This window comes from Mustelus asterias, chromosome 3 (genome assembly GCF_964213995.1).
Source record: "Mustelus asterias chromosome 3, sMusAst1.hap1.1, whole genome shotgun sequence".
In the NCBI taxonomy this organism is placed as follows: Eukaryota; Metazoa; Chordata; class Chondrichthyes; order Carcharhiniformes; family Triakidae; genus Mustelus; species Mustelus asterias.
The window spans coordinates 73,872,195-73,898,934 of NC_135803.1; the positions used below are offsets into that span (position 1 = coordinate 73,872,195).

The following is a 26,740-nucleotide window of genomic DNA, read 5'->3' on the forward strand; positions in this document are numbered from 1 at the left end:
TGTATCCTTTGGGGGTCCAGAGTGGTCGTCCCAAACCCTGGTTATTCACAACTCTTGGATGAAGTTCGTGAGGCTCACCTGTGTGCCTCCCAAATGAAAAGTTTAGCAAGGTGGTCTAACGGATCAAGACCTGGAGAACAAGGTGAATTCCTGTTCTGTCAGCTTGGCCAAAAGATGGCACCACCAGCACCACAACATCCATGGTAATGGCCTGACCATCCATGGTCTAGGCTTCATGTGGATTTTGCAGGGCCTTTCATGGGTCATATGTTGCTCGTTATCGTGGACTTGCAATCTAAGTGGTTAGAAATATACATCATGAGCAACATTATAGCTCCCATTAAGACAGAGAAACAACGCCAAGTTTTCAAAACTCGGGGTTTACCGGATTCTCGTTTCTGATGAGACAACATTGACGAGTGATTTGTTCCAGAAGTTTATGCAGAGAAATGGGATATGCCATGTTTGTACTACTACTTTTCATCCAACTTTAAATGGTTTAGCAGAGCAGGCTATTCAGACACTGAAAGCAGGGTTATGGAGAATGGCAGATGATATTTAGGGAACCAAGCTCTCACTGTTCTTGTTCCAGTATTGTATTACACCACAAACAACAGGACTCTCACCAGCTAAATTACTGATGGGTAGGAAGCCAAAGTCTCACCTGGATCTGTTACATCCAGAGTTGGAAGGAGACAGGAAAAGCAGGAGGAGATACATGGCTACCATGCTAAGAACAGACATTTCAACCCAAATAATTGTCTATGTAAGGAATTTAGGCAGTAACCAACGTTGGCTGCCTAGAGTTATTCTCAACTCAAGTTGTTCAGTAGTTTTGGTAGTAAAACTGACCAATGAAGGAGTTGTTCACAGGCACCAGGATCACATTCGTCTACGCCATGACTCGGAAACAGCAAAAGTTCCGATAACACAGTGGAAGGAAATGCTGCTGTGGATATTCAACAGGAAATGGTTCCTATTGTACAAAGACTTCCAGTGGACTCTACTCCATGAGAGGATGTCAGACATTCATTCACTGTTACTCAACCTACTCCTGCACCGCCAAGTCCAGTTCCACTGAAATAAGCCTCACCAGTGTCTACAGTCACTAGTGGTACTGCACAGGTCAGTGTAGTTGCAAAGCTCCTGAAAAATTGACATATAGTCGAGTTTCATTACGTTTCTTTCATTGGGGGGGGGGGGTTATGGTAAGCATCTTATTTGAATGCATATACTGATGTCTTTAATTGGTATGAGCATGCACAAGTGATGTCATCGACAGCGCAGGCTTTCACGGGTATAGTCTTACCACGAGGGACCTGTGTAACTAACTGTCTCCAGTTCTGAGTCCTTGCTGAATGAATATCACAATATGTTTGACTACCTTTTTGCGGCCAAGTTACCACAATCTCCAAAAAAGTCAGTGAAAGTTTGGAAAATGATTGTTTGATGGTCATGGGGCTGGTAGGTGGAGCTGTTGCAGGGTTGGCAGTCTCCGCAAGATAAAGGCGGTCTCAAACAGCAACAATGCCACCTTTGTTAGCAGGTTGAATGATAGTATCAAGTCTGGATCTGTGAAAATGGAGTGCTGCAAGTTCACAGGGAAATAGGTTAGAGTAAAGGGAATAAGAAAACAGGTATCTGATGTCATGGAGCAGCTCCCAAATAAGATTAAGAGAGGGTAAAGCAAGAGATAAAACATAAATTCTGCAGATGGGAGCAAGATGCAGTAGGAAGATTCATGGAAAAGTTAATGCGCCAGGCAGAAATTAAGAGATCAGCTTTAAGTCAAGTTTGAAGTTCACTGAGATGGGGGGGTGCTAAAGGGAATAAAGCTGAGGGCTTCTCTTAGGATCGATTATTGGTGTTCAGAGATAGTAAGATAGTACAAACACGACAAAGGATGAGATTGGAAAGAGGGATAGAAGTCAGAGGAAATTAATAGAGGAAAGGATTCAGAGTCTCTTTGGTATCTGAGAATTGAAATGGAATCAAAGCTGAAATGGAATCAAGTTCTTTGTTAGAAAGTACCATCTGAGGCAGAGGATAAAATGGAACTATGGATGACAACTCTGAAATGGAGCATGTCAATGCTGAAGAAAAGTCAGGAGCATACAGGTATGATGCATGGCAGTGTGTGGATTTCAGGAAGTGGTGAAAGCAGTGGGTTAGGAGCAAGGTAATCTACTTTGATGGTATTGGTTGGGGGAGGAACATTGAGCCAGGACACAAGAGCTCCCTAATCCATTTCTAAAACCTGTCATGGGATCTCTGCACTTTGAACCAATACCAAAGCCAGATTCCAAATTAACAATGCTTGACCCACCATTTTGGAAAATAAAACTGGATTTATGTGGTGCCTTTCATAGTCATGATGTGGAGATGCCGGCGTTGGACTGGGGTAAACACAGTAAGAAGTTTAACAACACCAGGTTCAAGTCCAACAGGTTTATTTGGTAGCAAAAGCCACACTTTTGTGGCTTTTGCTACCAAATAAACCTGTTGGACTTTAACCTGGTGCCTTTCAGTGACAGGATGACCCATCACACTTTATAGTCAATGTGGTACTTTGGAAATGTCGTCACAGTTGTATTGTAGGAAATGTATTTTCGCACATCAAGCTCCCTCAAACTGCAATGTGACATGATCAGATAATGTTTGTGTTGACTGACAGGCAAAGACTGGCAGGATATTGGACAAAACACTCCAGCCTGTTCTGCTTCAATATAAGATCCATGGGATCTTTTCCATCCACCTTAGATAGAGGCCTAACTTTTAATGAAGATGGATGCACAGCTCTCCCTTAGTCAACTAATCAACCAAGATTTTTGTGCTCAAGTCTCTGGAGTGGGACGCAAAACTACTACGTTCTTGCTCCACTTGGCACAGGGACAGATTTTTAAAAAACATTTTTAAACTGCTACAAACATGTCTAAGTGCATATTTTTAAATGTTCAGTTCTTATTGTAGTCCCCTTTTCAATACACTGGCAACAATGTGTCAGTTCACCAAGCTTGATAGTCTTGAGAGATTAAGTTCAGTGCATCTCTTTCGCGGATGCAGTTAAGCATTTTCCAGTGGTCAACTGCATCAATTATTTTCACCCAAGCCGGATAGCAAAAAACAAGACACATCAGTGGTAATTATCATTTTGTTATATATATTTCTGCCTGACACTTGGTAAACTGTTGCGTACTTCTGTTGGAATGCCCCATCTATTCATTGTCTTTTCTTTGCTCAAATCTCCTCCAGCTCAACTACATCTCCAACTGACTGTCCAGCCAGCCTCAATCTAATTCACAAAGTTTGTGCTTTTGTATTTGAATATCTAACATGCATTCAAGAAATTGTTTTTAAGAATTTTTTTAAAATGTGTAAAATACCATGACACATATAGTTAGCATCTTAAAAGGAAAAGTTTAGAAATGGGATGTGTATTTGTGTCCTCGTCACAACACAATTTTCAACTAGAAATTCTGAATTTCTTCTGAGGATACAAGATCCTTAACATGACGACAAAAATTGAGCCCAAAACAATAATGATACAGGTCAGAGGGGTATTTTTGTTTCATCATGGAATGTGTGTGTCATGGACAAGGCTGGCATTTACTGCCAACCCTAAATGTCCTTGAGAAGATGGTGGTGAACCCCTTGAAGTCCATGAAGGTACCCAGCCAAAAGACCGTAATGTATTAACAAGGATTTGAGAGGTATTGCTTAAGCAGCTTTGGCAAATTACTGCAGTGCATCTTGCAGATGGTGCACACTGCATGCAAGGTGCACTGGTGGCGGACTGAATGCTTAAGGTGGTAGATGGGGTGCCAAAGGAGCTGTTTTGTCCTAGACGGTGTCAAGCTTCTTCAGTGCTGCTGCAGCTGCCTATATCCAGGCAAGTGGCAAGTATTCCATCATTCCCAATTTCTGCCTTGTAAATAGGGGAAAGACTTTGGGAATCAGGCGAATCACTTGCTGCAGAATAATTAGCTTATGGTCTGTTCTTGTAGCCAGAGTATTTATATAGCTAGTCCAGTTAAATTACACTGCCAAGGATGTTGACGGTGAGGGATTCCAATGATAATGCAGTGAATTTCAAGGAGAGCTAATTAAACTCTCTCTTCTTGGCAAGTCATTACTTGGCACTTGCAAGGTGTGAATGTTATTTGCCACTTATCAATCCAAGCCTGAATGTTGTACAAGTCTTTGTGTGGAGACAGACTGTTTCATTAGGAGGAAAAGCGAATGCTGTTGGAACACTATACAATCAATCAATGAACATCCTCACCTCTAACCTTATGGTGGAACGAAGTTCATGGATGAGACAGCTGATTTTAGTCTATAACAGTCCAGCAACTCCTGCAGTGCTGTTCTGGAGCTCAGATGATTAGCCTCCAACAATCACAACAATTTTTTGTGCCAGCCACTGAAGCTCCTCCTCCTCTCTTCCACCCCCCAGCCATCCAATCCAGAGAGATCTGAATTTTATTATGGATCCTTGATGTTGCACTTAATAAAATGTTGCCTTGATGTCAGGGGCAGACACCCTTCGCCTTACCTTTGGAATTCAAAATCTTTTGCCCATATTTGGACTAAGGCTGTAATGAGTCCAGGAGCAGTTACCCCAGCTGAACAAGCTGGTGAATAAATGTCATTTGATAAAATTGTCAATAACCCCTTCCATTACACTGTTGAGTAGAGTGGTGGGGGGTTATAACCAGATTGCATTCAGTCCTGTTTATCTGGATAATTTTCCAATTTATCAGGTAAATGTCAAGTTTTGTTGCTGTATGGGAATAGCTTGACTTGGCGCTAGTTCTGGAGAAGTTTTTATCCCTACATCTGGGATATTGTCGAGGCCCAGAGCCTTTTTTGCATGCAGTGCATTCAGCTGTTTCTTAATAATCCATGGAGCGAACTAAATTGGCTGAAGACTGGCATTCATGAGGATAGGATCCTCAGAAGACAACCAAGGTGGCTCATCCACCCGGCCCTTAGAGTGGAAGATAGCTGTAGCATTTACATCTTCACAGAATCCCTATAGTGCAAGAGGAAGCCATTTGGCCCATCAAACCTACGCCGACAACAATCCCACCCAGGTCCTATCCTGATAACCCCACATATTTATCTTGCTAGTCCTCCTGTCACTAAGGGGCAATTTAGCGTGGCCAATCCACCCAACCCGCACATCTTTGGATAGAGGAAACTAGCGCACCTGGTGAAAACGCACAGATACGAAAACATATAGGCTCTACGCAGGCATTGACCCAAAGTTGGAACTGAACCCGTGTCCCTGGCGCTGTGAGGCAGCAGTGCTATCCACGGTGTCACCACACCAACTTAGGCATCTTATATACTCACTGCTGTCATTGAGGATATGAACGCTCATGGAGCCTCCTCCCATCAATTATGTATTTGTCCATTTCATTCACGACTGGATGCAGGAGGACTGAAGAGATTTGATTTAATCCATTGATTGTTTTTGTTGGTTATTTTAAGAAGGTAATGAGGCAACTTAAATTAACTGCTGGAAAGGGTAATTTGAAGCCATGAAACCACCAACTAGATATTGTGATAGGAAAAAGATTTAAGTGGTATTTGGTAAGGATGAGATTAGATGGTCTAAATTACTTTTCTCAACCAAATTTACCTTGATCCTTCTTTCCTTCCATAATCGTTAAGTGCATTTGCTTTTTAACAAAAAAATTGGAATCAGGAAATCAGAAACAAATTAGAAGATGAAGGACTTTTAAGTGTCAGAATCTGGATTTTCTTTCTCATTTCATTGCAATTCACTCGGTTTTTGATCAAAAATTTAAAATGGGGTTCTTAGACCCCAGTTTATGGATTAACATTGCAACAAAGTAAACAGTAGTTTTCTGGATTAGGTGTCGTTTGGAACCATAATGAACTTCTTAGTATTATCTACTTAATCTGAAAAGGCAGATGCTGAGTAAACGGTGTACATTTCATCTACCTCCTACTTTCATCTGTATATAATTGCAGTGTATAGCTGCATATTCTAATATATACGTTCCAATACAATTATGTTTATTTGTTAATTTGACTTTTAAAAAACTACTTGGATAGAAACTGGAAACACTGAAATGGCACAACTTCTTCCAAATTCCAGCATATGGTCACAAATGCTTGGTCCCAATTCCTTTTGGATTTTGTTCTGAGCAAGTTAGAACCCCAACGTTATAAGAACACAAATCTTTTTCTCTGAAATAGCTCTGAAAAAACATGCACAACTGCATAAACTACACTAGTTACAACACTAGTTACTTCACGTTCTTGGTTATCTCAAATGAAGTTCGTGCTTTGCTGCTTTCGTATGAAAATAGCACATCAGTTTGAATAATAATTTCTGGTTCGAGTGTCATCAATTATTGAAACATGCAGCACAGAAGATCCTTTAGGCCCATCATGCCTGTGTCAGCTATTTGTCAGGGCTATCCGATTATTCCCACTTCCCTGGCAAGACTTCAGGGTATTTCCATAGATAGATCCAAGGAAAGGGCAGGCTAAAGAGGAAAGCACCTAGGTTTATAAACAGCAATACCAGCATCCTATGTGAATGGAGTACTGTGTGCCCAGCAACTCCACCCTTCCTCCAAAAAGTGGTGCTCATTTAATTGATAGGAGGCAGCCTTCATTTTAATTGCAAGAACTCTTCTGTGCACATGACTTGTAGAGTGAACTGATGAATCCTGATAGTTGTAGCTTGACACTTGTTAAAATTATTCACTTAATTGAACTTGAACTTATTCACTTAGCTAACAGAACAATAGCTCCTGAATGCCCCAATAATTCATGCCCAGGCTTCTAGAAGCAAGACTTCTAGAAGACATATAACAGAGGTGTATACATTTTGGCACATAAAAGAAATTGCAAATATTGAACATTTAATTTTCTGGTAATTTGTTTTACAAGTTCGAAACCTTACTTCCGTCCTAAGTCCTCACCTTAGTGAGCACAATTAGTGGGGGGAAAGATTTCTCAAAACAGTTTTATCGGTTCTCTTTTTGGAAGTGGTACTTGCTTGCTGATCAACAATTCTTCACTGGTAGTTTATTATTCAGATGCTATTCGATTGATGCATTCAGTTCTTGGGAACATGTGATTTGTTGTTTTCCAAAAATGATTAGCACTATACACTTTCAAGTTGGATCACACTTGAGTGATGACACGTGCTTGATGCAATTATATTACTATTTTTGAAGGATAAGATCTGCTTCATTTTTATATAATTTTAAAAAAACCATATTTATATAACATCTGATTGAAACAACTTCACATGTTGAATTACATTTTCAACTACAATGATATGTGGGTAGGTGTGGCACCAGTAACATCCTAGTTGACCTTGATGAATGACATACTGAATGTTCTTTTCTTGGTGATATTAGTTGATGAGAGGAACGTTGAAGAGAACGCCGAAAACTCCCAACTCTTCTTTTAACAATGCCACTGCATCTTTAATAGCTGACTAAACAACAGATGAGATTTCAAATTGTCACATCCATAAGGACCTAACACAATGCAATTCCTCAAGAGTACTGCTCTTGAAAATGTACCCAAATTGCACAACCCTCTGGTAGAACTGAAAGCCACATCTTTGAGCTACAGGTGAAATGTTACCAACACAACCAACCAGGCATCTTACTAATTAATTGCTATTGTTTGTAAAACTGATGCGTTTAACATCTGCGAATAGGAATGAAGTGCAGTTTTGTACGAGATGATACGGAGCCTGCTATTGGTAGGATAATTGACAACCTTTATCCAAAGGGCAGATCAGAAGATTAAAGAATGTATGATTTACAGATCGCAGAGGATAGGTTTTTCTTATGGTAAATGCCAGAAACCAATCAAGGAAGAAATTTTATTTTCCCCAAGAAACCCAAAATTGCAACAACTGGTGGCAGTGTGATGCCCAAACGACCAAGTCTAGAAAACTGAAACAAAATGGCAGAAACCAAGAAAGCATTAGCAGGGAAAAATGCTGAATTGGCTAAAATGACCAGGAATAAAAGAGAACCCTGGTTGGTGTAAGGGTGTTTTCATTGACAAAAGTTTCTGCCTGAAATTTCAGCTCGTTTGTTTTAAAGACACACAGGCTTGCTGTTTGTTTCCAACATTTTGTGTTGCTGCATTAGTTGCAGCCTTGTCTTCCCATGTAGACTTAGAAAAATAATTTAACTGCTACTCGCTCGGTCCGCAGCTGGAAGGAGTGATGTTTGTTGATTATGCTGTGATTCCATAATGATACTAGTTCAGCACCAATTGTGGTTGGTGAAAGGACAAGAAACAAAACACAAATCAGAGCTAAGTGTTAAGCCTAATCCCCATGTGAGATTTGTGTTTTTGAGTGTACAAACAGCAAGCTGCTTGGGCTTGTACCTATAGATGAAAATCATTTCCTTATGGGATACTGAAGCTTTCCAGATGAAATATTACCAATAGGATTGCTTTTTTTCCCCAAGCACTGCAATTCAGGCAGCCCTAAGAGGAAGAATTTTTAACAGAAAGCAATAAAAATTAAATTGCTATAAAGCTTAGATAGTTATCAAATTAATCACAACACTGGCTCATCAAAACACCGAAAGATTTCAGATGCAAAAATGATTGGGAGCCTTTACAGTACCAACTGCCAATCAAAATTTGGTTCCAGTCAGTCAGGGACACAAGATCACAATTCCCCAATGGCACTGACTGGGTGATTTCAGTGTAGTGCTGCATCAATTCAGATATTCGTAAGGCAGAAGGTAAGGAACGCGCTGGATTACAACTTGTGCTTGACAGGTTGGAACGTGTTCGCATAACTGGGTTGTGGCAAGCCCATAAATAAGGCAATGCTGTATTTCCTTTTTACAACCTGTATTAAGCATGCATCGAATGGCTTAGATATTACATTCCAACCACAAGTGGCTAGTCTCCTATCACATTAATGAATTATTGTACTGTACATATATAGAAAAACACAACGGGTGGTTGAAATATGATTGCATGCTTTGAATTTCAGAGGTACCTCTCAAAATCTCTGTAATAAGCGAATAATAAAAATAAGTTTTTACGAACTTAGATGTAAAATGTGCTTATTGCAATGGACACAACAGTAACAGTTTATTGGGCTACTTACTGAGTGTCACATCATTCACAAGAATTGTATATCTATCACCTTAAAAAAGAGTATCTCTGAGTGTAGGAGTGGCACTAGACATTTCGCTCGGTGCATTTCACATTAAGTATGTCTGAAATTAGAAGAATCAGTGAAGTGGTTCCAAAACCTCTCACTTAGCAAGGAGTGCAGCACACTCTAATATATGTTCATTCACAAATGGTCTCCCTGTTATTCTCATCTCACCTCTAAGAACTTAATAACAGACGGATTATAATCGATCGTCTTCCTGTTCACAGCCTTTCTCATGCGTTTGCCATCAAAGGTCAATTGTTGCATAGCTTGCTGCTGAGCAAAATCTGGCCGCTTGTAAAAGGTGTGCCTTGGTCCCTGGTGCTGAAACCTCGGCATGTGAAAAAACCGAGGAGGTGATGTTATTTCCAAAGCCATGGTGATTAAAATCTTGTAACAGACCTGTAAAAAGAAAACCATATAAAAAAATCAGTTTTTCCATGTACTAATTTTTTTGCCCAGTATCCATCTTGATCAGTTCCCGACTCAATCCAGTAACTACAACCTGGTGACTTTTAGGAATATTTTTCCGTTTCACGTGGATAGATTCAATCAGTGAATAAGATTCCTAATTCCACACACAAAACCAAATGCACAACTCAACATCCAAGGTTGCAGCCAGACTCAGGCATAAATAATTACTGAACAACATGAGATCCATCAAATACCATACCAATTTCATGAACAGTTTTATTCAATGGTTAATGGGAACAGAGAGAACAAGTACTTGAATATTCATTCGGGACTGCCTCTCGTTGCTCTGCATTAACCTTCAATACCAAGTACTTTCAAAAATTGCCAACTACTTCAATTGTGTTGCAGGCTTAATTAAGCACACCACAAGGCACGTATGACTGTTCAAGGCACATGGCTCTATCTCTATTTGAGTGATTAACTTTATGATTTGCATATTTCAGAGTCAGTCAAGAATTCATGTTGATGTCAGTGAAAAATCAGGTTCCAATTGAAACTGATAGCCCTATGAATTTAAGACCTACTTTTATCTATAAATCAATAAAGCCTCTTCACCAGATAGGGTGCATGATTGAAAGTAATGAGAGAACCCAATAGTCCCTGGAGATTAGACAACTATAATTGAAATATTCAAACAAAAATGCGAGACATAAGGCTTGTAATTTAGAAGTCAGTTAGGCTCACATCTAGTGGGAAAAGTGGTTGAGAAAACAATGTTTGGGAAAAGGTCAGCATTTGAATAACAGGTTTTAGGTGCAATAACTCATATTATAGGAATTATTTTGGGGTTACTCAGCCAGCAGCCAAAGTGACTCAATGAAAGCAGTTGGATCTTAAGAGGCATTCAACAAAACTCTTCAACATAACGTGAAGGTTTACAGAATGGATAAATTGTTCAAAGGGACAGAGGCTTCGAACAGCATAAAATTCAAGGAAAGAAAAGTCTGGTGTCAAATGGTGTGATGCCATCGCCATCTTGGACGGAGAAAATACAATAAAAATAGGTTATTTGGCCCTTTAACCCTGATCTGAATCAATAAGATCATGCCTGATCCTTCTCCCTCAATTCCACAGTCCCATACTATTTCCATATCCCATAATATACAAAATTTTATTGATCTTAGTCACAAATACGTTTAATGACTGAGCCTCCACATACCTCTGGGGTATAGAATGATAGCCCAGGAACTAGGCAATGATATTTCACCTCTGGAGCCTACATTCAAATATAGTTGAAATTTTGAGAGACAGGATCTACAGGCATTTAGAGAAGCAAAGACTGATTAGGGACACTCAGCATGGCTTTGAGAGTAGAAAATCATGTCTCACAAATTTGATTGAGTTTTTTGAAGGGGTAACCAAGAAGGTCGATGAGGGCAGTGCAGTTGATGTTGTCTACATGGACTTTAGCCAGGCCTTTGACAAGGTACCCCATGGTAGGTTGTTGCATAAGGTTAAATCTCACAGGATCCAGGGTGAGGTAGCTAAATGGATACAAAATTGACTTCTTGACAGAAGCCAGAGGGTGATTGAAGAGGGTTGTTTTTCAAACTGGCGGCACGGTAGCATAGTGGTTAGCACTGCTGCTTCACAGCTCCAGAGACCTGGGTTCGATTCCCGGCTTGGGTCACTGCCTGTGCGGAGTTTGCACATTCTCCCCGTGTCTGCGTGGGTTTCCTCCAGGTGCTCCGGTTTCCTCCCACAGTCCACAGATGTCCCGGGATGCGCAGATTAGAGGGATTAGCGGGTAAATATGAGGGTTAGAGGGATTAGCAGGTAAATATGTAGGGATATGGGGATAGGGCCTGGGTGGGATTGTTGTCGGTGCAGACTCGATGGGCAAATGGCCTCTTTCTGCACTGTAGGGGTTCTATGGTTCTGTGACCAGCAGTATGCCTCAGGAATCAGTGCTGGATCTATTGTTATTTGTCATTTATATTAATGATTTGGATGAGAATATAGGAAGCATGGTTAGTAAGTTTGCAGATGACACCAAGATTGGTGGCATAGTGGACAAGTTATCTCCAATTGCAACGGGATTTTGATCAATTGGGCCAGTGGGCTGATGAATGGCAGATGGAGTTTAATTTAAACAAATGCGAGGTGATGTATTTTGGTAGATTGAACCAGGGCAGGACTTACTCAGTTAATGGTAGGGCACTGGGGAGAGTTACAGAACAAAGAGATCTAGGGGTACATGTTCATAGCTCCTTGAAAGTGGAGTCACAGGTGGACAGAGTGGTGAAGAAGGCATTCAGCATGCTTGGTTTCATCGGTCAGAACATTGAATACAGGAGTTGTTCAAGACATTGGTACGGCCACACTTGGAATACTGTGTGCAGTTCTGGTCACCCTATTATAAAAAGGATATTATTAAACTAGAAAGAATGCAGAAAAGATTTACTAGGATGCTACCGGGACTTGGTGGTTTGAGTTACAAGGAGAGGCTGGATAGACTGGGACTTTTTTCTCTGGAGCGTAGGGGTGACCTTATAGAGGTCTATAAAATAATGAGGGGGCACAGATCAGCTAGATAGTCAATATCTTTTCCCAAAGGTAGGGGAGTCTAAAACTAGAGGGCATAGGTTTAAGGTGAGAGGGGAGAGGTACAAAAGGGTCCAGAGGGGCAATTTTTTCACACAGAGGGTGGTGAGTGTCTGGAACAAGCTGCCAGAGGTAGTAGTAGAGGCGGGTACAATTTTGTCTTTTAAAAAGCATTTAGATAGTTACAAGGGTAAGATAGGTATAGAGGGATATGGGCCAAATGCGGGCAATTGGGATTAGCTTAGGGATTTAAACAAAAAGGGCGGCAGGTACAAGTTGGGCCAAAGGGCCTGTTTTCATGCTGTAAACCTCTATGACTCTATGGTGAGGTGGCCTCCTGCTCTCTGTCAGCTGAAGCAAGAAGCTCAAGTTTAGCTTGGCGATAATGGCAGATCTATTGGCTTATGTTGGATATTTCTTTTTTCAAAACATTAAACCAACTCAAATCATTAAAACTTTCAGCTAGAGTTAAGCCACTGAGGTGATGGCAATCAGGAAATCAAAAACAAACATGCGACAATTCCCTACAACTAAAATTTAAATACAACTGCCTTCCAATAAGGCTAATTTTATTCTTCAATGAACCTAACACATATTCCATATCTTCTGTAAGAAGCAAGTGATTTTCTGATTCAGAATTTTATTAAACAACTTTTAAGGCTGCCAGAAATACTAATATTAACTGAAATATCTATTGTGAAACTGACCATGAAGACGAACACAGCCTTTGTTCAATCCCCATTCTCTGCGAAGTTAGCTGATCTCATGTGCGTTGGTGTTGGTGCACAGCTTGCTGGACCTGCCACCCCAAGTTTGCATAATAGAGTGAAATGTGTGTCTGGTGTACAAGTCAGGCTTAATTGTAAACCCCCTCCACAACAACCTGCCACAGCCTGTTGTGTATGATCACACGAGCTGAGGTACTAGCTGGCATCCATTAAACTGACCGTCGGCATACATCAGTATCTTGCAGGTGCAATACATCTCTTACTAAAAAATCCGAGGAAATGTGCACATTTCCCGTCAACTTTTCTGATTATAAATTCCCCATTTATACCAAAAATTGTCAATGTAATTTATCACAATGCAAGTCATTCCTGGCTTTAATCAAAGGACTAGATGGAAATTTATGATCAAGTTAAAAACAGATAACATGAACAAATTTAAAACAGACTGAATTACATCTGCATACTCTGGTTAATTATCCTCTGCTCTCAAACCCTACTTCACCTGAAGACTACACTGTTTCGGTAAATCTTGTGCAACATCATGGGAAACCCACTAATGAAAGTTTAAAAAATGATTACAATTATTTTGCACACTTGCCCAGCCATGTATCCAAAACAGGTTTGTGTCGACTCTTAAAACTGACTGCAAATTCTTATGATGTGGAGATGCTGGCGTTGGACTGGGGTAACACAGTAAGAAGTCTCACAACACCAGGTTAAAGTCCAACAGGTTTATTTGGTAGCAAATACCATAAGCTTTCGGAGCAATGCTCCTTCGTCAGATGGAGTGGTCTCTGTTCTCAAACAGGGCACAGACACAGAAATCAAATTACAGAATACTGATTAGAATGCAAATCTCTACAGCCAGCCAGGTCTTAAATGCACAGACAATGTGGGTGGAGGGAGCATTCAACACAGGTTAAAGAGATGTGTATTGTCTCCAGACAGTACAGCTTGTGAAATTGTGCAAGTCCAGGAGTCAAGCTGTGGGGGTTACTGATAATGTGACATAAATCCAACATCCCGGTTTAGACCGTCCTCATGTGTGCGAAACTTGGCTATCAGTTTCTGCTCAGTGACTCTGCGCTGTCGTGTTTTGCTCCGAAAGCTTATGGAATTTGCTACCAAATAAACCTGTTGGACTTTAACCTGGTGTTGTGAGACTTCTTACTGTGCAAATTCTTAACCAGTTTTACATATCCAATTATGCAAAAATATCCCAAGAATACAAGAAAATTTAAAGGGTGGACCGAAAAACAATCACTAGAGTTAAGATATTGGGGAAACTATTATAACTAAAAGCTGTCCCCTGAACCTGATGTCCTACATCCCAGGATCTTAAAGAGATGGTGGCAGAGATAGTAGATGCATTGATTGTGATCTTCCAAAATTCCCAGATTTTGGAAAGATCCCAGTAGATTCTAAAACTTTGAATGTAACACTATTATTCAAGAAAGGAAGGAGACAGAAAGTAGGAAACTATAGGCCAATTAATCTGACATTTGTTACACAAAATATGCTAGAATCCATTATCAAGGTGGTAAAGCAGGACATTTTTAAAAAAAACATAAGACCATATTGACTCTACTTGTTGTGTGAAAGAGAAATCATGCCTGACTATTTTTTAAGAGTTTTTTGAGAAAGTAACAAGACGGATGAAGGGAAACCTGTAAACATGGTGTACTTGAATTTTCAAAAAGCATTTAATAAGGTGCCACATCCAAGGTTACTTCACAAGTTAAGATCTCATGTTGCAGGGGTAATATATTAGCTTGCGAGCTGCCTGATCTGATGTGAAGACACACACAGACATTTGGATTAATGGTCTTGGTATGCCAACATGTGACGTCTGAAATGGAGAGAGTTCATCACCAGTAACAAGTAAACAGAACAAGGTCCAAATAAGCAGCACAGCCTTTGAATAGGCACAGCATAACTACACAGGGCATTCAATGGAAAGTAGTATTTTCTTCACTTTTATGTGGCTGTTATGTTTTAATCAATTTGCTGGAATATTCCACACAAGTCTATTTAAAAATGTCTTGGCTTATGATAGCCCCCACGAGAAGAGCCAAGAAGTTGAGAGTTCAATTCCTACTTGAGACTTGAGCACATGGTCTAGGGTGACATTTTAGTGCAATATTGTGTGCTGTATTGTCAAAGAAGCGACATTTCAGGTGAGATTTTAAACCAAGGTTTCTCTGCTCTGAAGTGGACGTAAAGCTTCTCAAGCACTATTCAAACAATAGCTGAGATCTCCTGAAGTCCTGGTCAATAGTTATCTTAATCAAACTGATCATTTGTCTCATTCCTACTGTGTGTAAATTGGCAGCCATGATTCCCTACATTACAACAGTGACTGCAATTCAAAATTACTTAAATGGCTGTAAAACACTTTGGGATGTCCTGAAATTATAGAAGGTGCTATATAAATGCAATGTCTTCCTTTCTTCGAAAAAGTGTGCTAAGTTCCCAAAAGAACAGCAATTTCTTCAACCATGATGTGAATCTCAGGTTAAATAACACACAAATATTTTTCTCAGCCTCAAGAATGTTTATTTAAAAGCAGCAATAGTTTTGGTCATTGACGTAGTATTTCCTTTTCTACATTTAGAAATTCACAATCAGAAAATGTGTGTTTGAGTATTTAGTCTCAGCCTGGTTCAATTGAAGTCTCCAATATTTCAGCACATAATCAAAGCCAGCAAGGCACTAACTGCAAGAAACTTTTCAAGTGATACTTTAAGGTAAGGTCCCATTGCCTGTTTAGATGGACACAGAACTCCTGGCACTATTTGTGTAGCATTCCAGTGTCCTGGTTGCCATTTTTCCCTCAACCATTACCATACAAGCTACTTCACTGTGTTTGTATGGACCATGTTGCGTATAAATCAGCTGCCAGTTATGCTTATGTAACACTTTAAAGGTGATACTCCAGCTGTGACGCACATGAGAGTGTCCTAAAGACATGAAAGGATATAAAGGCAGCTCTTTACTTTTTTCTGAAACAATCTTTAAGATAAGCTTTCCTAATGTGTGTGTTATAGATAGATGCAGACTTGGTATGTTTTCAGAATTGCAGATGCCATTACAGTACCACCATATTTGAATAGATGAGGTACCAAGGTAGTTGGCAATTATCCTATAAATATATTGAAACATTCAGATGTATTAACTGAAATTTAAATTCCCCACAAAGTATGCTTTCTGCCTGAAAAATGAAATACAAATGATTACCCGGAAGAAAATCTTACTCAATTATTATACAATTAACTTGACTATGGATCATTATTTAAATAGGTTCTTCTCCCATGACAACTTCTAAATAAAATATTGTCTGCTTATTTTTTACTCGCTATTTCCTTACATCCCAGGGCACAATTTACCTGCTTTTATCTCTATTGCTTGCACTTGCTCTTGCTATCATCTATGTCAATTTCTCAGTTTCCTCCCTTGCTTAAGTCTACTTTCTATACAGCTGTTTCACGCATACACAATCTGTTTCTGTACATCTCCCACAAATGTTGTGATTTCAGTCATGATATTAGGCAGTTGATTGTTTGAATGTAAACAGGTCAGGCAATCTGATGTGCAATGTGATACAAAACTGACTGAATATATCTATTTCTGTTCTGTTAAATACTGTGATAGGAAAGTATTAATGGAAATTGACATTACATACAAGATTATTACAGCACACGTGAAAGGGTGATTTTTCTCTATACATCTTCTGCTTTCTTCTTGAACTTCACACTCCTGGGACCATAGCCCTATTCAAAGGTCTGACACACATAACAATCTTGCCTGTGCTTCCATCCATAAAAAGCTAACAGCATAAAGCCTTGTCCCCAACAACTATGCCATTAGCAGGAACAAAGAGTAACCATGCAGATTGATTTTTAGATCAACAGGACACAATGAGATTTCTACTATATATATTTGCTTATGTTATATCCCATCATACCTACTTTTTATATGCACAAAGCACCAGCTCACAGGCTAAATTAGGAATATATATATAGTCTTGTGAAAATATATCTAAATTGTTACTTATTTTAATACTTAGAATCATAGAATCCCTACAGTGCAGAAAGAGGCCATTTGGCCCATCGAGTCTGCACCGACCATAATCCCACCCAGGCCCTACCCCCATATCCACCCGCTAATCCCTCTAACCTACGCATCTCGGGACACTAAGGGGCAATTTTAGCATGGCCAATCAATCTAACCCGCACGTCTTTGGACTGTGGGAGGAAACCGGAGCACCCGGAGGAAGCCCACGTAGACACGAGGAGAATGTGCAAACTCCACACAGACAGTGACCCAAGCCAGGAATCGAACCCAGGTCCCTGGAGCTGTGAAGCAGCAGTGCTAACCACTGTGCTACAGTGGGCAGCACTGTAACAACTTCTGTTGTTACATCCTGGAATATTTTACCCATTGATTGCTAAAGCAAAATTTGACATGCAGCCACTGCAAATCAGTGATTCTGATAATGCATTACATTACACAGTAAAATATTCCTCTGACTCAGCAACATCAGAGGATTTTTTCATAATGTTGTGCGATTGGTGTACAATCATTCCTACAATCCACTGGTGACAATATGACTGCTTCGGTATTTTCAGCAGAAGGAAGAGAATTTGTCTATCTGTGTGTAACACTCTACCACCAATGGAATAGAGATGCAGCACGCTATAACCATAGCTAGACAATCTCTCGACTCTTTTCTACTCCCTTCTCTCTGTGCAATCATGTGTAACTGCTCTCCCTATCTGATCAACAGCCATTTCACACCTGACGCTGAGATCCCCTGCTCCCAGTCCCTCAGCCTTCCATCTACCCACCTCAGGTTATCTCAATCATCCCAGATGAACAACTAGCATCACCAACAATCTTCTGTGAGCATGAGTCTAGAGTTCCCCAGGCCTCATCTGCCTACTGTAAACACCAGGCCAGATAGCACCACACAGTCCTGTATTGCAAAACCTGCATTGGGTTTCCACACACCAATGTTAAGCAAAGCACTGGTACGATTACCAATATTATTCAGCCAGAAAATGCAGAGTACTCCAGTTTGGTGCTGAAAAAAGCCCTGCATCATCAGATATGCCAAGGATTTGTATGATAATTGTAATGGGACTAATCGCACCTTTACTATTATGGGCAAACAAATTTCTGGGAAAGGCAAGACAGGAAAACCAATAGGTTTTCAAAGCTCTTCGGATTCTTTCCTAATTTCAGTAATAGATCCCCTACTTTCCAATCCCAGAGCCAGGTTTCTCTTTCACCAACATCTGTCGGTGCAATTCCTAAGCAAAACAGCAAAAGCCAACATCAGTCCTCAATTGCAAGGCCGTACATAAGATGATGTGCAGAACTGATTCAGGAGACAAGAGTTCTCAATCTCTCCTTGTACATCAGTCCTGTCATCCCAAGTATCAGTCTGGTAAACCTCCACTGCACTCGCTCTATAGCAAGAACACCCTTCCTCAGATACAGAGACCAACACTCCACACAATATTCCAAAGATGACCTCATCAAGACTCTGTATAATTGCAAAATGACATTCCTATTCCTGCACTCGAATCCAACTTGCGCTGAAGGCCGACATACCCCCTGCATTCTTTACCGCCTGCTGCACCTGCACGCTTACATTCAGCGACTGATGTACAAGGACACTTGCAACCATTCAGATAATGAACTATCTTCCGGTTTTTGCTACCAAAGTGGATAACCTCACATTTATTCACATTATACTGCATCTGCCATGCATTTACCCACTCAGCTTTTCAAATCACACTGAAGCATCTCTGCATCCTCCTCACAGTTCACCTTTCCACCCAGCTTTGTGTCATCTGTAAATTTGGACATATTACATTTAGTTCCCTCATCTCAATCATTTATACTGTGAATAGCTCAACACCATTTCTCAACTAATACTGATTTCCTTCATTCCTCCCTCTCACTAAACCCTGTGTTGCCCAACATTTTTGGTATGTTATTTGTGTCTTCTTTTGTGAAGACAGAACCAAAGTATGTATTTAGTTGGTCAGCCATTTCTTTGTTCTTCATTATAAATTTTCCTGTTTCTGACTGTAAGGAACATACATTTGTCTTCACCAATCTTTTTCTCATCAAATACCTATAGAAACTTTAACAGTCTGTTTTCATGTTTCCCGCAAGCTCACTCTCGTACTCCATTTTCCTCTTCTTAATCAATCCCTTGGTCTTTCTTTGCTGAATTCTAAACTGCTCCCAGTTCTCATGTCAAAGAGACATGTACAGGGAGATGAGAGAATGGCAAAGGCATGTATGGAAGATAGGACACAATGAAATAGAGACTTGCAGAACATTGATACTTTTCTCCATCTATCCATTGTCTCTAGTTTGTCGCATTGCCTTTTTGGTGTCCAGCATTGAATGAGCAGAAATTTATGTGGGCAGCAAAAATAATACGCTTTATTCAAAGATGTATTAAAAAAGCATCTAGAGACCAAAAATACAATAGTATCACAGATTTCAAAACAGAAGGTCTTACTTCTGTTACGGGCCAAGTGTTAGATTTGTTTGTGGGAGAGCACTTTGGAGATAGTGATCACAATTCGGTGTCTTTCATTATTGCAATGGAGGGGGATAGGGCCATACGGCAGGGCAAGGTTTATAATTGGGGGAGGGATAATTATGACGCGATTAGGCAAGAATTAGGGAGCATAGGATGGGAACAGAAACTGTCAGGGAAAGGCACAAATGAAAAGTGGAGCTTGTTCAAGGAACAAATACTGCATGTCCTTGATAGGTATGTCCCCGTCAGGCAGAGAGGAAATGGCCGAGTGAGGAAACCATGGTTCACAAAAGAGGTTGAATGTCTTGTCAAGAGGAAAAAGGAAGCGTATGTAAGGATGAGAAAACAAGGTTCAGTTGGGTCGCTTGAGGGTTACAAGGTAGCAAGGAATGAGCTACAAAAAGGGCTTAGGAGAGCTAGGAGTGGGCATGAGTAGTCCTTAGTGGGTCGGATCAAGGAAAACCCCAAGGCTTTTTACTCTTATGTGAGAAGTAAAAGAATGACCAGGGTGAGGTTAGGGCCGGTCAAGGACAGTAGTGGGAACTTGTGCATGGAGTCAGAAGAGATAGGAGAGGCGATGAATGAATACTTTTCTTCAATGTTCACCAAGGAGAAGGGCCATGTTTTTGAGGGTGAGTGTGTGATACAGGCTGATAGGCTGGAGGAGGTAGATGTTCTGAGGGAAGATGTATTAGCAATTTTGAAGAACCTGAGGGTCGATAAGTCCCCTGGGCCAGGTGGGATATATCCTAGGATTCTTTGGGAGGCAAGGGATGAGATTGCAGAGCCTTTGGCTTTGATCTTTGGGTCCTCACTGTCCACGGGGATAGTGCCAGAGGACTGGAGAGTGGTGAATGTTGTTCCTCTGTACAAGAAAGGAAATAGGAATGACCCTGGTAATTATAGGCCTGTTAGTCTTACTTCGGTGGTCGGTAAGTTAATGGAAAAGGTCTTGAGGGATAGGATTTATGACCATTTGGAAAGATGCAGCTTAATCCGAGATAGTCAACAAGGATTCGTGAAGGGTAAGTCTTGCCTCACAAATTTGATTGAATTCTTTGAGGAGGTAACTAACTGTGTAGATGAAGGTAGAGCAGTTGATGTCGTATACATGGATTTTAGTAAGGCGTTTGATAAGGTTCCCCATGGTCGGCTCATGAAGAAAGTAAGGAGGTGTGGGATAGAGGGAAATTTGGCCAATTGGATAAGTAACTGGCTATCTCATAGAAGTCATGATGTGGAGATGCCGGCGTTGGACTGGGGTAAACACAGTAAGAAGTTTAACAACACCAGGTTAAAGTCCAACAGGTTTATTTGGTAGCAAAAGCCACACAAGCTTTCGAGGCTCTGAGCCCCTTCTTCAGGTGAGTCCAGGTTTATTTGGTAGCAAAAGCCACACAAGCTTTCGAGGCTCTGAGCCCCTTCTTCACCTGAAGAAGGGGCTCAGAGCCTCGAAAGCTTGTGTGGCTTTTGCTACCAAATAAACCTGTTGGACTTTAACCTGGTGTTGTTAAACTTCTTACTATCTCATAGAAGACAGAGGGTGGTGGTGGATGGAAAATTTTCAGACTGGAGACCAGTTACCAGTGGTGTACCACAGGGATCAGTGCTGGGTCCTCTGCTTTTTGTGATTTTTATCAATGACTTGGAGGAGGGGGCTGAAGGGTGGGTCAGTAAATTTGTTGATGACACCAAGATTGGTGGAGTAGTGGATGAGGTGGAGGGCTGTTGTAGGCTGCAAAGAGACATTGATAGGATGCAGAACTGGGCCAAAAAATGGCAGATGGAGTTTAACCCTGATAAGTGCGAGGTGAATCAATTTGGTAGGACAAATTTGAATGCGGATTACAGGGTCAACGGCAGGGTTCTGAGAAATGTGGAGGAACAGAGAGATCTTGGAGTTCATATCCACAGATCTCTGAAGGTTGCCACTCAAGTGGATAGAGCCGTAAAGAAGGCCTATAGTGTGTTAGCATTTATTAACAGGGGGTTTGAGTTTAAGAGCCGTGGGGTTATGCTGCAACTGTACAGGACCTTGGTGAGACCACATTTGGAATATTGTGTGCAGTTCTGGTCACCTCACTATAAGAAGAATGTGGAAGCATTGGAAAGAGTGCAAAGGAGATTTACCAGGATGCTGCCTGGTTTGGAGGGTAGGTCTTATGAGGAAAGGTTGAGGGAGCTAGGGCTTTTCTCTTTACAGCGGAGGGGGATGAGAGGCGACTTAACAGAGGTTTATAAGTTGATGAGGGGGATAGATAGAATGGACGTTCAGAAACTATTTCCTCGGGTGGATGTAGCTGTTACTAGGGGGCATAACTATAAGGTTCATGGTGGGAGATATAGAAGGGATGTCCGAGGTAGGTTCTTAGAGAGTGGTTGGGGTGTGGAATGGACTGCCTGCTGTGATAGTGGAGTCGGACACTTTAGGAACTTTCAAGCGGTTATTGGATGGGCACATGGAGCACACCAGAACGATACGGAGTGGGATAGCTTGATCTTGGTTTCGGACAAAGCTCAGCACAACATCGAGGGCCAAAGGGCCTGTACTATGCTGTACTGTTCTATATCTATATCAATACTTGAGATATGCATAGTAACATATTTATATTTTCAAACGCCTCCTGCAAGCTGGTTCCTCAGCAGAACTGCAGAGCAGTTAAAGTTATTCATAATGGCTCAAGATGGGAATCGGTGGTTCCACAGGTTTGGTGCCACTCATTCACTATTTACATAAACCTTTAGACCTTCGGAATCAGATATACAAGGTCAAAATTTGCAGGTGTCACCTGTTTGAAGGAATAGTTAATACTGAGAAAGACTAACCAAGTACAAGATGGCAATGAACTTTTAGAATGGCCTTCTAAATGGCAAAATAATTTTAATATAGATCAAGTCTTGCTTTTTGGAGGCCTGGGAAAATAGAGCCCAGATGGGACAGAGGCACATGGAAATCCAGGGGTGACCTAAAGAAGAGCTTTAAAATTATGAAGGGATTTGAGTAGATGCAGTGAAGATATTTCCACTTGCTGAGTCAAAAAATAAATCTAACAAGGAATCCAGGAGCAATGTCCTTTATGCAGAGAGCGGTGAAATTTGTTACACAAAGCACCCTCAATAGGGCAGAGGAGCAAAAGGATCTGGGATACAAATTCACAAATCATTAAAGGTAGGAATGCATGCTAACAAGGCCATAAAATACAAAAACATTGGAGTTCATGTCTACTGGAATGGAACTTCAAAACCGAAAGACTATGGTAAACATGTACAGAAATTTATTTAGACTACACTTGCACAGTCCTGGTATCTATTATTTCAGTGATTCGATAGATATTTTTTGTATGTGCAAGAAAGATGCAGATCATGCAAGAAGCATGATACTTAACACTCATTTGATAAGAAAATTGATCTGAGAGCTGATTTAATGGAGGATGATCTAAGGGGTTCAATAATGTAGGGGTAAACATGATGTTTCCACTTTGGAAGGAGCTCAAAAATAGGAATTTACTAATACAGTTACTGATAAATCCAATGGGGAATTCAGAAGAAACTTCTTTATCCAGTGGTTATAGAGTGTGAAATTTGTTGAAGTGAATATTATAGATGCAGATATAGGGAAGCCAGGTAGGTAACGGCAGGAAAAATGAATAGTTAGTTTTGTTAATAGGGTTAAATGAAGTAGGATGGCATGAGGCCGTGATCAGAATGAATGTTCGGCAGAACAAGCTCGAAGGCAAATGGCTGACTCCTATTTTTTATGTTTCTTACTGCATATGTGCGATCCTGGGTGCCTCACACACTTACTTTGTCTGTACCTCTTGTATGGCATGGAGCTAAGTGGAGCCTAAACACCAGCACAGAACAGTTGGACCATGCAGCCTGATTCAGTAAATTCTAGGCAGAACAGAAAGCAAATGTCAAATAGAGACAACTGAAAATAAGTTAGAGAAAAAAGGCAGACAAGGAATTACTATATATTAGTTTGTTTTTATTCCCCTTACTGTTACAGCTGCCTCAGCTGTGACTACCAGACCATGCATGACAAACTAGTACATATTATAAATGCATGTGTACAGTATAAACACTGCTGCCCTGCACTGCAGCATCTGCCATGATTTAATACCTGACGGGTCTAATCATTAAGTACAGAATGAGAAGGAAGGTGTGTTGCAGTGAGCACTTGTTTATAGAGCATACAATAGGGTGAAGACGATTCTACCAAAGGCTAAGGCTGCTGAAAAACTTGTATTTATTCAGATGGCACCAACATGATAAAACATACCAAATGCCTCACAAGAGCGCAATAAAGCAAAATTTGACAATTCACAGGAGGAGATATTGAGGGACATGACCAAACATTTAGTCAATGGACTTCTTATATGGGGAATGCAATACCACATTAATAAATATGCAGAATAGGTGTGTAAATGACAAATGAATTTCAATAAAAGATTGGTAAAATGTTGGTAGGACAGGCAAAATTTTGGTAGGACAAATAAAGAGAGCACCCAATCCTTGGAAAATAACGGTCTAAATGGGGGTAGGGATTTTGGGGAAGTATCTGCAGGGAGGTCTTTAAAATTATGGAGTTCATTAAGGTGGACACAAACGTTTCCACTTGCAGGCGACTCAAGGTCAAAAATCTAGTACAGTCATTATTAAATCATAGAAACATAGAAACCCTACAGTGCAGAAATCCTTTAAGGAATTGAAGAGAAATAACTTTATCCAGAGAGGAGGCAAATAGATGCCTTTAAGAGGAAAATAGGTAAGTACATAAGGGAGAAAAGTAATAGAATATGATAAAGTGTAAATAAAGAGAGCTGGGTGCAAGTTCATGAGATGCGCAAACTCCAAAATAGAGCCAATCAATTAAATGGTCTGTTTCTGTGTGGAAATACTACGTGAACTCAAAATAACAATTGGGATTTTTTGGGAACCCCCACAGGTCTGTAACTCTGTCAATCCACAGACAAAAAAAATCAAGGAAAGCTGTAGAAGTTATTACATTTCATATTGCCAACAGTTCAGAAATGAAACCTTCCGAAAACGTGCAAAATGTTCAACATACATTTGAAATCGAAAATAAGGGGAACTATGATTGGGAGAAATGGTAACAAATGTTAGTATATATACATCACTTCTTGCATTTTAAGTGGAACCATATCGGAGAGATATTAGACAATTTTATAGTTACTCTTCTGTTTAAATGCAAATGTCCAGCTCATTGTTTATATGTCTTCCAAGATTTGTGAAGCATGAACATCAAGGATCAGTGGAACTTGCATCATTTCAGTCCTACCTGTCCAAATCAGCCAATGTATCTCAAGCAATCGGCTCAGCCTCCCAACACCATCACCTCTGCAGCCCCAATTTGCAAAAGGGTCAATTTCCACATGTACAACACCCAGCTACCACCCTCTCCCCCCACAACATCTCAATGTTGTCAGACTGCCTCTAAGTTACGGATGAGTTAGAATTTCTTCTGAGTGGACATAAGAAATACAGAAGCCAAAATTCCCCCCACCCCCAGAAAACTCCAGAGTTTTACTATCAACTCCACCCCACCCTCTAGCTGAGTTAGTTTATGGGTAGAGGCAGCATTCTGTCCAACTCGGGGCAGAACTTCAAACACCATACCCAGCCATCCACCTTTAAAGCAATGCCCACATCTGCCTGCATCTTTTGCGTCTGCGGTCACCAAAATTTGTATCCACACCCTCATTACCGCTATACTTAATCTATCGAATACCATTGTTAGCACTCTCCCATCAATGTCAAATTATTCAAAACTGTACACACTATTTTCATCCTGACTCACTTGCTTTACACTGTCTTCCAACCAACAGACTGAATTTAAGATCCTCAACTGCAAAACTCTCTGTCTTCTAGTCACACCAGGCACTGCGATATCTTCCATCATAGCACCTCCTTCATCTAGCCCTCTTATGCACTGTCCACCCTCTACATCATTCCACCTTGGGTGACAGACCCACCATGGCCCAAGACCTCCCTCCCCCAAATTTCTGTTCCCGTCACACTTTGAAATACATTTCTGACCAAGTTTTAAGTCACCTCAGCTAACCGTCCTGAAGAGTGTCTGCTCAGTCTCTCCTCTGCAAAGAACATTCTCTTGCACAATAACTTGTATTTATAAAATGCCTTTTAACACCACAAAATGTCTCAAAGATGCTTCACAGGAGCATTATAAAAACAAGTATGACACCAAGCCACATAGGAGACATTAAGTCAGATGACCAAAAGGTAGATTTAAAGACATGTCTGCCAGGAGGAAAATGAGATGGAGAGGCTTGGGGAGGAAATTCCAGAGCTGGGGGTTTAGGTAATTGAAGACACAGCAACCAATGTTGGAGCGATTACAATCAGTGATGTACTAGAGGCCAGAGTTAGAGTACAGATATCTGAAGCATGGAAGGCCAAAGGTGGTTACCAAGATGAAGATGGACAAGGCCATGGTGGGAAGTGAACATGAGAATAAGAATTTTAAGCGATGCGTTGCTGAGCCAGAAGCCAATGTAGGTGAGCAAGCACAGGGCGGGGATCAGAAAGAGGGATCTGATACAAGTTAGGATTTGAGTGGCAGAATTTTAAATAGCTCAACTTGACAGAGGTGATAGGTCAGCAAGGAGAGTCTGGAGCCAGGAAAGGCATCAAAGCATCATGGTAGAAGATGGGCTGAGACAGGGGTGTAGCCCAGCAATGTTCAGTGAGTTGGAAGTCGACAGCATTGGCAATGGAGATTTTGTGTGACTAGAAATTCAGGACCATGTCAAAGACAACACTGAGCAATACAGTTCAATCTCCAGCAGTGGCTTGGGAGAGAGATGAAGTTTGAAGAAAGATTCAGTTTTCCTTATATTTCATTGTTGGCAGTATTCTATCTTAGCTATGGTTCTCCATAACTATCCAAAACATGTCGGAAGTTCCACATGCACACTGATGACAATTAGCTGTCTTGTCCTTTCCACTGCTTGTCCAACATCCAGTAAATGGATGAACAGAGAAGGAAGACAGAAACCATTATCTTTGGCCTTTGCTTAAAAGCTTTTATTCATTTATGTCAAAAGTAGGTTTACATTAACACTGCAATGATGTTACTGTGAAAATCCCATAGTCGCCACACTCCGGCACTGATCGGGTACACCAAGGGAGAATTTAGCATGGCCAATCCACCTAACCAGCACATCAATTGGACTATGGGAGGAAACCGGAGGAAAC

General features: G+C 40.7%; 1 protein-coding gene across 4 annotated transcripts in view; it reads right to left on the minus strand.

Annotated features, from left to right (window-relative positions):
- wdr33 (WD repeat domain 33) overlaps window positions 1–26,740 on the minus strand; it is a 106,461-nt gene that overhangs the window by 75,102 nt on the left and 4,619 nt on the right. For 2 of the 4 annotated variants that reach the window (XM_078209213.1, XM_078209214.1), the window contains 2 exons: window positions 23,306–23,395; window positions 9,365–9,592 (listed from right to left, as the gene is read on the minus strand). In XM_078209213.1, coding sequence (XP_078065339.1) covers window positions 9,365–9,568 — 204 coding nt within the window. In that variant the 5' untranslated portion in view covers window positions 9,569–9,592; window positions 23,306–23,395. The remainder of the gene's footprint in view (window positions 1–9,364; window positions 9,593–23,305; window positions 23,396–26,740) is intronic. The other 2 variants (XM_078209215.1, XM_078209212.1) reach the window with 1 other exon arrangement.